The sequence below is a fragment of the Giraffa tippelskirchi genome, chromosome X (genome assembly GCF_054371585.1).
Source record: "Giraffa tippelskirchi isolate mGirTip1 chromosome X, T2T-mGirTip1v1.2.pri, whole genome shotgun sequence".
Lineage (NCBI taxonomy): Eukaryota > Metazoa > Chordata > Mammalia > Artiodactyla > Giraffidae > Giraffa > Giraffa tippelskirchi.
In genome coordinates, this window is record NC_137289.1 from 74,110,076 (window position 1) to 74,122,290 (window position 12,215).

A 12,215-nucleotide genomic window follows, 5' to 3' on the forward strand; every position below is an offset into this window, starting at 1 on the left:
TTTCCTAGAAGGTGGTAGGAAAAGAAAAAGAGTTAGCTTTAGTCATTTCCCCTGCTTGTTACAAGTGCTGTTTGGTGAGAGAAAACTGAAACTAATGAATATGCTGAAGTTTGGAGATTATTTGTAGGTCTTTTATTAAACCCTTTCCCCCCTCTCTCTTATCATTATTAATATTGCTAACTGAAGGCTGTATTTTTCCTTCTGTGAAACAAATCCTGTACTAGAAATTCTCCATATGAAACAAATAAGGAATATATTAATGCCCAGTTGTCATTTAGAACTATAGTTTCCATTACCTGGGTAAGTTTCCATACCTGTGGTGGAAGTAATGGCAATCTGATGTAAGAAAGCAGCATTGCTAGGTCTTGTTGCCTAGCCTGCACATCATGCCCCACCCACAGCATTAGAGCATGGAAAATGGTTTCTTCATCAGGCACATTAATGTCATCACTGCACAAAAGTTTTGAAATCTCATTAGCTGGAAGGAGGAGGAATTCTTGGTTCTGTATTACCTCGATGAAGTGTTCCTAGAAAAGAGAGATCTGCTGAAATTTTGTACTTTAACACCTTAACAAAATAAGCTTATCAAAGCATTTCACTTTGTTAAACTTCAGAAAAAGTCAGAGAGACAGATGTATGCATTTATAAAAAATAGATGCTTTGCAGCCTATGAAAGGGGGTCGGATGTGCCTTCTGAAGCTGAGGAACCAAAGAAGGCCTGGGGGAGCTAGCTCTGGCTGTGCATTTGAGGGGGCAACATACTGAATTCATTTGCAATGAGAAAAAGAGGTCAATTAAAAACTCCTTCCTCTTGTGGAAAAACATGATCTATTAATCAAGGCAAAGGTATATTTTATAATGAATAAAGATCTACAAGTTAAGGTTTATCTGAAAGTGACTCTTATGGAGTTGTTTGTTGAGGGAGAGTGGGGCTAGCTTTCAGTTTTTATATATTTTACCTTAATTTTCCCTTCTGTCTTTTGTGCTGTTTTTTGTCAAGTATCAGATCTCAGGCAGTTATGTTTCAACTTTTTAAATCAAAACACTACTATGTTTTTCCTATTTAAAATATATATTTTTCTTTGACAACACAATTACCATTTTTTTTTCATAGTGAAGATCTTAAGTTTAAATGCAGTAAAATATACTTTTGAAATTGATATAAACATGTCTAGTTGGTAATTTATATTGCCTAGTAAACTGATATTTTGGAAGCAGCTTAAGACAGCCTTGTTATAACTGGGGGATCTGGATAAACCAGACCACTCTTTCATCTCCATTCTGTGTTTAGTCATTGTGGGAGGTGAGACTTCTGCCAATGAATCACTTATCCCCTTGATTTTATTCATTGTGAAACTCAGTTAACCTAATAACAAAATTTTCCATACATCAATCATCAGATTTGATAGTCCCATCAGGAGGCTCTAAGACTGTAAATTTCAAGTTGACTTGCCTTTTTAGACAAAGAGCCTGCGTGTGACTAAGGCAAGCACCAGGGGGAGAACTGTTGATTTTACTATAGCAGATGTTCCTCGTTGAAAACCCTCTCACCTATAGCAAAGTGCTGAAGTTAGTACTAAAACTAATAATTCATTACACTTGTACAGCACTTCACACTTTACAAATTTATTTTACAAACATTAAGTCATCACCAGTGCAATCTTGTGGAAAGTGTAATTATTGTGATGAGAAAACAGGCTGTGAATATGTTGATCTCCTGGACAGTAAATGGCTAAGTGTGGACTCACATGTATGCCTTCAGGTCTACTTCATTATATTTGATACTGCAACTGACTTTCATAAATGACATAATTTTTATGAAAGGGTTAAGAAAAAGATAAAACACTCCAAAACTTATGGATACCTATTACTGGTAGTGTATGTAAACTTTGAAGTCATATAACTATTATGCATGGTCCCATATCTTGTTCTCCTTTCTATCTACTGTCTGATGAAAGAAAATAAAAATAGAGAAAGAAAAAAACAGAGGGAGATTAGCCTAGTATGTAAAACCTCAATAGCTAATTAAATTATCTACATATGGCACTGAAATATCCAGTAGTATAAAATAGATATTTAGTCAAGCTTAAAGATTAATTTTAAATTGTTTTATTTTACTCCTAATTTCAAGGTAAACACTTTCTTCTAATCACCTTCCCAAGTGTCTTTTTTTAATTGTACCCTTGATTTGATATTCATCTTTTAAAATCCACGATTACATTGTGTTAAATCCTATTAAATGAATAAAGCCTATTTCCTGAATGTTTCGTCAATGCAGACTACTATTTATATGACTATGATGGTCAATTTTATGTGTCGACTTGACTCAACCATGGAGTCTTCCAGCCAAATATTATTCTAGGTGTGTCTGAGGATATTTCTGGATGATGCCAACTCACATTAGAGAAGGCAATCTGCTTATTCAGTCTATGGTTCAAATGATTAACTAAATTCTTAGAGGTTAACATTATTCTTAGACATTAAAGTTATTTGCATTTTACACTATCAATACAGTATTATAAAATCATTATTATAGCATGATCTTGGCATATTTTACCACATTTAAAATAGATACTAAAATAACTAAAGAGGGATTAAAGGAGACAACATTATTGCATTTTTGTGTACATCCCGGTTTAGCATTCAGTTTCAGTCACATAATAGGAAAAGGAAGACAAGTTCATTTTGAGCAACAAAAATAATTCAAGCTGTTTATCAGAATGTGTTTTGTCGGCAAGAGTAAGATACCAGACAGGAAACTGTTAATACTTAGTTCAAGAATTTAAGTAATTTAACAGGAAGTTTTCATGTTTGGCTTTTGTAGTAGGATCAACCTTTGAACTGATGTTCTATAGTTTATATGGCATTTAAGCTTAGGACATATGAATATAAATAGCATAATTAAATAACATGTTAAAATGTTAAAATGTCAATCCATCATAATATGATTCTTGATATAAAGGTATCATTTCAGGAACATGTTTAAAACTTCAAATATTGAACAATGACCAAGGGTGGGAAGAAGAGAGGGGAAGTTTTACAAGAATTGTTTTAGAGAATCTAAAGAATGTAAGTTTGAAAATTTTAAGGTGTATATAAAACTCAAGAAATACTTTTTAATTATATACATCTCAATTACAGAATCGTAATATTAATTAATTACTGGAGATCAGTGGAGAAACAACTCCAGAAAGAATGATGGGATGGAGCCAAAGCAAAAACAATATATAGCTGTGGATGTGACTGGTAATAGAAGCAAAGTCTGATGCTGTAAAGAGCAATATTGCATAGGAACCTGGAATGTTAGGTCCATGAATCAAGGCAAATTGGAAGTGGTCAAATAGGAGATGGCAAGAGTGGACATCAACATTCTAGGAATCAGCAAACTAAGATGGATTCGAATGGGTGAATTTAACTCAGATAACCATTATATCTACTATTGTGGGCAGGAATCCCTTAGAAGAAATGGAGTACCATCATGGTCAACAAAAGAGTTCGAAATGCAGTACTTGGATGCAATCTCAAAAACAACAGAAAGATCTCTGTTCGTTTCCAAGGCAAACCATTCAATATCATGGTAATCCAAGTCTATGCCCTGACCAGTAACGCTGAAGAAGCTGAAGTTGAATGGTTCTATGAAGACATACAAGACCTTCTAAAACTAACACCCAAAAAAAGATGTCCTTTTCATTATAGGGGACTGGAATTCACAAGTAGGAAGTCAGGAAACACCTGGCATAACAGGGAAATTTGGCCTTGGAGTACAGAATGAAGCAGGGCAAAGGCTAATAGATTTTTGCCAAGAGAACGCACTAGTCATAGCTAACACCCTCTTCCAACAACACAAGAGAAGACTCTACACATGGACATCACCAGATGGTCAACACCGAAATCAGATTGACTATATTCTTTGCAGCCAAAGATGGAGAAGCTCTACACAGTCAGCAAAAAAAAAGACCAGGAGCAGACTGTGGTTGAGATCATGTACTCCTTATTGCCAAACTCAGGCTTAAATTGAAGAAAGTATGGAAAACCACTGGACCATTCAGGTATGACCTAAAAAAAGTCCCTTATGATTTATACAGTGGAAGTGAGAAATAGATTTAAGGGACTAGATCTGATAGACAGAGTGCCTGATGAACTATGGACAGAAGTTCGTGACATTGTACAAGAGACAGGGATTAAGACCATCCCGATGGAAAAGAAATGCAAAAAAAATCAAAATGGCTGTCTGAGGAGGCCTTACAAATAGCTGTGAAAAGAAAAGCGAAAAGGAAAGATATTCCCATCTGAATGCAGAGATCCAAAAAATAGCAAGGAGAGATAAGAAAGCCTTCCTCAGTGATCAATGCAAAGAAATAGAGGAAAACAACAGAATGGGAAAGACTAGAGACCTCTTCAAGGAAATTAGAGATACCAAGGGAATATTTCATGCAAAGATGGTCACAATAAAGGACAGAAATGATACGGACCTAACAGAAGCAGAAGATATTAAGAAGAGGTGGCAAGAATACACAAGGTACTGTACAAAAAAGATCTTCATGACCCAGATAATCACGATGGAGTGATCACTCACCCAGAGCCAGACATCCTGGAATGTGAAGTCAAGGGGGCCTTAGAAAGCATCACTACGAACAAAGCTAGTGGAGGTGATGGAATTCCAGCTGAGCTATTTCAAATCCTCAAAAATGATGCTGTGAAAGTGCTGCACTCGATATGCCAGCAAATCTGGAAAACTCAGCAGTGGCCACAGGACTGGAAAAGTGAGTTTTCATTCCAATCCCAAAGAAAGGCAATGCCAAAGAATGCTCAAACTACTGCACAATTGCACTCATCTCACACGCTAGTAAAGTAATGCTCAAAATTCTCCAAGCCAGGCTTCAGCAATACGTGAACCGTGAACTTCCAGATGTTCAAGCTGGTTTTAGAAAAGGCAGAGGAACCAGAGATCAAATTGCCAACATCTGCTGGATCATCGAAAAAGCGAGAGAATTCCAGAAACACATCTATTTCTGCTTTATAGACTATGCCAAAGCCTTTGACTGTGTGTATCACAATAAACTGTGGAAAATTCTGAAAGAGATGGGAATACCAGACCGTCTGACCTGTCTTTTGAGAAACCTGTATGCAGGTCAGGAATCAACAGTTAGAACTGGACATGAAACAACAGACTGGTTCCAAATAGGAAAAAGAGTCCATCGAGGCTGTATATTGTCACCCTGCCAATTTAACTTATATGCAGAGTACATACTGAGAACCGCTGGGCTGGAAGAAACACAAGCTGGAATCAAGATTGCCACGAGAAATATCAGTAACCTCCGATATGCAGATGACACCATCTTTATGGCAGAAAGTGAAGAAGAGCTAAAGAGCCTCTTGATGAAAGTGAACGAGGGGAGTGAAAAAGTTGACTTAAAGCTCAACGTTCAGAAAACTAACATCATGTCATCTGGTCCCATCACTTCATGGGAAATAGGTGGGGAAACAGTGGAAGCAGTGTCAGACTTAATTTTGGGGGGCTCCAAAAGCACTGCAGATGGCGATTGCAGCCATGAAATTAAAAGACGCTTATTCCTTGGAAGGAAGATTATGACCAACCTAGATGGCATATTTAAAAGCAGAGACATTACTTTGCCAACAAAGGTCCATCTAGTCGAGGCTATGGTTTTTCCAGTGGTCATGTATGGATGTGAGAGTTAAACGGTGAAGAAAGCTGAGCATCGAATAATTGATGCTTTTGACCTGGGGTGTTGGAGAAGACTCTTGAGAGTCCCTTGGACTGCAACCAGTCCATCCTAAAGGAGATCAGTCCTGGGTGTTCACTGGAAAGATTGATGTTGAAGCTGAAACTCCAGTACTTTTGCCTCCTCATGCAAAGAGTTGACTCATTTGAAAACACCCTAATGCTGGGAAGTATTGCGGGCAGGAGGAGAAGGGGACGATAGAGAATGAGGTGGTTGGATGGCATCACCGACTCGATTGACATGGGTTTGGGTAAACTCTGGGAGTTGGTGATGGACAGGGAGGCCTGGCGTGCTGCGATTCATGGGGTCGCACAGAGTCAGACACGACTGAGTGACTGAGCTGAACTGAACTAAATATTAATTTCATTGTTGCATGTAGTTGTGATTCTTTATTGTTCACTTTTATATACTTGTCTTTTATTTTTGAATCTTAAATAAATGTAGCTATTTTCTTAGCTTGAAATTTTATCTTTTAATTTGATTTAGCAAGAATGATAAAGATGTATTTAATATCCTCTCTCTACTTGTCTCCTTACAAATAATCTATATTTCATGTCACTCTCACTTGACTAAAAATAGTCTTATCCAATGTAACTTTTAAAGAATTAACACATCAAACATGTTCCTTTAGTTCATTATAATTACTAGTAGAATTGAGAAGGACTTTAAGTTAATTAAGCCATTGAGGAATCTCCACACTGTTCTTCATAGTGGCTGTACTAGTTTGCATTCCCAACAACAGTGTAATAGGGTTCCCTTTTCTCTACACTCTCTCCAGTATTTATTGCTTGTAGACTTTGGGATAGCAGCCATTCTGACTGGCCTGAAATGGTACCTCGTTGTGGTTTTGATTTGCATTACTCTGATAATGAGTGATGTTGAGCATCTTTTCATGTGTTTGTTAGCCGTCTCTCTGTCTTCTTTGGAAAAATGCCTGTTTAGTTCTTTGGATGAGACACGTGTACCCCAATGTTCATCACAGCACTGTTTATAATAGCCAGGATATGGAAGCAATCTAGATGTCCATCAGCAGACGAATGCATAAGGAAGCTGTGGTACATATACACAATGGAATATTACTCAGCCATTAAGAAGAATACATTCGAATCAGTTCTAATGAGGTGGATGAAACTGGAGCCTATTATACAGAGTGAAGTAAGCCAGAAAGATAAACACCAATACAGTATACTAACGCATGTGAAACAGAACACCATTCCAGGTTTGATACATGAGACAAATGCTCAGGGCTGGGGCAATGGGATGACCTGTAGGGATGGGATGGGGAGGGAAGTGGGAGGGGGGTTCAGGATGGGGAACACATGTAAACCCATGGCTGATTCATGTCAATGTATGGCAAAAACCACTGCAATATTGTAAAGTAATTAGCCCCCAACTAAAATAAATGCATAATTTTTTTTAAAAAATCCTAAAAAAAAAGGAAGTTGGTAAAGATAACCCTGTATGCGAGACATCAAAAGAGACACAGATGTATAGAACAGTCTTTTGGACTCTATGGGAGAGGTTGAGGGTGAGATGATATGGGAGTATGGCATTGAAGCATGTAAATTATATGTGAAACGAATAGCCAGTCCAGGGTCAATGCATGATACAGGGTGCTCGGGGCTGGTGCAACGGGATGACCCAGAGGGATGGGGTGGGGAGGGAGGGGGGAGGGGGGTTCTGGAAGGGGAACACATGTACACCCATTGCAGATTCCATGTCAATGTATGGCAAAATCAATACAATATTGTAAAGTAAAAATAAATAAATAAATAAAAAGAAAAGAAAAAAAAAGGAATTGAACTGTGAATTGTTTTAAACCAAAATACATGTTTTCATTGGAAAATAAAAAGTCCTTTCAATAGAGTGGTCTTACTTCCTAATTTTGACAGTTCTTAAGCCCTTCCAGTTAACACTGATCCATTAATATTTCCTTTTTACATATTGAATGATATCTAAATTTCATTAGAAGCAATAATTTGTACAACTTGTTCTAATAGTATACAAACATCATGGAAATTATGCTTTCTTATTACTGTGGATTCTACTTGAAATATATACTTGTACAGTTTAATTACTGCTAATATTTTCACTTCTACAAGTTCTGAGGTTTAATTAAATATTTTTAGCTTCAAAAGTGTGAAATATTTTTATATACAGATCAAGTTGAGCTATTTCAAATCCTCAAAGGTGATGCTGTGAAAGTGCTGCACTCGATATGCCAGCAAATTTGGAAAACTCAGCAGTGGCCACAGGACTGGAAAAGGTCAGTTTTTGTTTCAATCCCAAAGAAAGGCAATGCCAAAGAATGCTCAAACTACCGCACAATTGCAGTCATCTCACATGCTAGTAATGCTCAAAATTCTCCAAGCCAGGCTTCAGCAATACGTGAACCGTGAACTTCCAGATGTTCAAGCTGATTTTAGAAAAGGCAGAGGAAACAGAGATGAAATTGCCAATATCCGCTGGATCATCGAAAAAGCAAGAGAGTTCCAGAAAAACATCTATTTCTGCTTTATTGACTATGCCAAAGCCTTTGACTGTGTGGATCACAATAAACTGTGGAAAATTCTGAAAGAGATGGGAATACCAGACCATCTGACCTGTCTCTTGAGAAGCCTGTAGGCAGGTCAGGAAGCAACAGTTAGAACTGGACATGGAAAAACAGACTGGTTCCAAATAGGAAAAGGAGTATGTCAAGGCTGTATATTGTCACCCTGTTTATTTAACTTTTATGCAGAGTACATCATGAGAAATGCTGGGCTGGAGGAAACACAAGCTGGAATCAAGATTGGCAGGAGAAATATCAATAACCTCAGATATGCGGATGACACCACCCTTAGGGCAGAAAGTGAAGAAGAACCAAAGAGCCTCTTGATGAAGGTGAAAGAGGAGAGTGAAAAAGTTGGCTTAAAGCTCAACGTTCAGAAAACTAAGATCATGGCATCTGGTCCCATCACTCCATGGGAAATTGATGGGGAAACAGTAGAAACAGTGTCAGACTTTATTTTTTTGGGCTCCAAAATCACTGCTGATGGTGATTGCAGCCATGAAATTAAAAGACGCTTACCCCTTGGAAGGAAGGTTATGGCCAACCTAGCTAGCATATTTAAAAGCAGAGACATTACTTTGCCAACAAAAGTCCATCTAGTCAAGGCTATGGTTTTTCCAGTGGTCATGTATGGATGTGAGAGTTGGACGGTGAAGAAAGCTGAGCGCCGCAGAATTGATGCTTTTGAACTGTGGTACATTTGAATCGGTTCTACTGAGATGGATGAAACTGGAGCCCATTATACAGAGTGAAGTAAGCCAGAAAGAAAAACAACAATACAGTATACTAATGCATATATATGGAATTTGAAAGATGGTAACGATAACCCTATATGCGAGACAGAATAAGAGACACAGATTCATAGAACAATTTTATGGACTCTGAGGGAGAAGGTGAGTGTGGGACGTTCTGGGAGAATAGCATTGAAACATGTATGTTATCATATGTGAAACAGAACACCATTCCATGTTCGATGCATGAGACAAAGGCTCAGGGTGTTGGAGAAGACTCTTGAGAGTCTCTTGGACTGCAAGGAGATCCAATCAATCCATCCTAAAAGAGATCAATCCTGGGTGTTCATTAGAAGGTCTGATGTTGAAGCTGAAACTCCAATACTTTGGGCACCTCATGCAAAGGGTTGACTCATTGGAAAAGACCCTAATGCTGGGTAGGATTGGGCGCGAGAGGAGAAGGGGACGACAGAGGATGAGATGGTTGGATGGCATCACCGACTCGATGGACATGGGTTTGGGTAGACTCCAGGAGTTGGTGATGCACAGAGAGGCCTGGCGTGCTGCAATTCATGGGGTCGCAAAGAGTCGGACACGACTGAGCGACTGAACTGAACAGATCAAGTAGACCAATACTTTTAGCTAATATTTATTACGTGCAAGTAATTTGAAAAGTATATAAATTTATACTGCTTTTTAATGTTATCCCAACATTATAATCTTTACTTTGGAATGGTTCTACACACACACATATCAGTAAACATTTCATTAAGTTAGATATTGTGTTAATATATTATAAATACAACATGAATCAATTGATTTTACCATTGTGTATCTATGCGCCACATTTAGGAGCTTTGTACAGCCTTGGGCATCTCCAAATGATCGAATCCCTAAGCAGTTTGAAGGGTGGAGCTGCTTTATAAGAAAACTGGAGCAGACTTCAATGACTTGAGTCAGCTGCAGGAGACAAGCTGCAGCCAGCAAATTTTCAATAGTATCTTCTTTCAATTGAAGGACACCTAGATTGTTTGAAAAGTTAAAGAATGATTATATATTTCATGAAGAAAGACACAAATATGCTATATAGCTAAAATTTTCAATTTATCTCATTAATAGGGCTATTTTTTTCTAGAGTAGGGTGACTAGGGAATGCCACTTGAGGTGAATATATGCAAGTGAGTCTGTACAAACACTAACAAGATGGCTGAAAGAAGCAAGATTGTGAAAAACGACTGGAACAAATGAACTGTGAGTACTATCATTGCAAAGAACAGCAATTTCTTCCTTATATACCATCTTAGAGCTGTATCTAAATCTAATATCAAATATTGTCTACACTATGACTCCAGAAACTTTATGACATATTACATAAGGATCATACGATAGGCTATACAGGTAACTGTCATTTGTGTGGGAAAATGTCTTGGGAAATAAGAACATTAAGCTTGTATGTCATTTGGTTTTTTTGCTTCTGCATTTATTAGCTGATTAGGATGACTTTGCCCAAATATTATGCCTTGAATTAATCACTAGCACTTCTTCAAAAGAAATAAAATGCTGCCAAGGGTCCTCAGATAAAGAACTGCTTATATGATTATTTTCTTAGGTATAGAAAACAGATTCTGCTAAAATATTCATAAAGATTTTTAAAAATCAATATCAGAGCAATTTAAGCTGTTTAATTTTTATTGATGCATCATTATTTTTAAACAAGAATTATTGATGAATCATTGTAAATGTTATGTTGTTTTGATAAGTTATATTTCTATATTTTTATTTTAGCCACCCTTAGAAAAGTTGTAAAGAATATTTCATATGGGTTTATATAAACTATGAATTATTATTTTATAATTTTGCTTTCTAAAATACCATAATATGGATTTTATCTAATTGAATAACTATAAAAAAGAATAATACCGTATTTGGTTCAGCCTTTAAAATATGTTGTAAAGGGATCCAGTCCATTAGCAGACTTTCTTGTGTTGTTTCCTATCTGGATTTTGAAAGGAGAGCCCTGCCTCTATCTCATGAAACTCAGAAGTACAAATTATTCTCAGAATCAGATATAAAGTTTCACCTGTCATAAACATTGAAACTTGGCCTGGTTATGAAGAATGGTATTCATTTCTCAATGAATAAAACCATAAAACTCATAGAAGAAAACAGCATAAAAGCTCCTTGGTCTTGGCAATAATTTCCTGGGTAAGACACCATAAGCACAGGGGAAAAAGCTAAAACAAACAAGTGACACTACATCAAACTAGAGAACTTCTCCACAGAAAAGGATACAAAAATAAATTGAGAAGAAACTTACAGAATCAGAGAAAATATCTGTAACTCAATAGCACAAAAGCAAATAATACAATTAAAAATGGGCAAAGAATCTGAATAAACATTTTTTTTTCCAAAGAAGACATACAAATAACAAACAGGTACATTAAAAGATGCTTAACATCACTAATCATCAGGGAAATGCAAATCAAAACCACAATGAGATATCACCTCACACCTGTTAGGATGGCTATTATCAAAATGAGAGGAGACAGTTAATGTTGGTGAGGGTTTGGAGAAAAGAGAATCCTTGTACATTGTTGGTGAAAATATAAATTGGGTCAACCATTATGGTAAACAGTAAGAAGGCTCTTAAAAAAAAATTAAAGATTAGAACTACCATCAGTTCAGTTCAGTTCAGTCACTTAGTCGTGTCTGACTCTTTGTGACCACATGGACTGCATGCAGCATGCCAGGCCTCCCTGTCCATCACCAACTCCCAGAGCTTACTCAAACTCATGTCCATTGAGATGATGATGCCATCCAACCATCTCATCCTCTGTCGTTCCCTTCTGCTCTCGCCTTCAATCTTTCCCAGCATCAGGGTCTTTTCAAATGAGTCAGTTCTTCGCATCAGGTGGTCAAAGAACTACCATGGGGTCCAGTAATTCCACTCCAAAGGGAAGGAAAACTGGATCTTAAAGGGATAGCTGCTCTCCCATGTTTTGTTGTTTTCCTTTAGTCACTAAATCGTGTCTGACTCTTTGGGACCCCATGAACTACTATGTTTATTGCAGCATTATTCAGGAAATATGGAAATAACTTAAATGTCTATTGACAGATTCTTGAATGAATACAATGTGGTACACACACAAGAATAATATTCAACCATGAGAAAGATGGAAATTCTGTCAT

At 37.1% G+C, this 12,215-nt stretch overlaps 1 protein-coding gene across 3 annotated transcripts in view; it reads right to left on the minus strand.

Annotated features, from left to right (window-relative positions):
• KLHL4 (kelch like family member 4) overlaps window positions 1-12,215 on the minus strand; it is a 152,601-nt gene that overhangs the window by 46,088 nt on the left and 94,298 nt on the right. For all 3 annotated transcript variants that reach the window (XM_081563773.1, XM_081563772.1, XM_081563774.1), the window contains 2 exons: window positions 9,852-10,048; window positions 315-527 (listed from right to left, as the gene is read on the minus strand). In XM_081563773.1, the coding sequence (XP_081419899.1) occupies window positions 315-527; window positions 9,852-10,048 (410 nt within the window). The remainder of the gene's footprint in view (window positions 1-314; window positions 528-9,851; window positions 10,049-12,215) is intronic.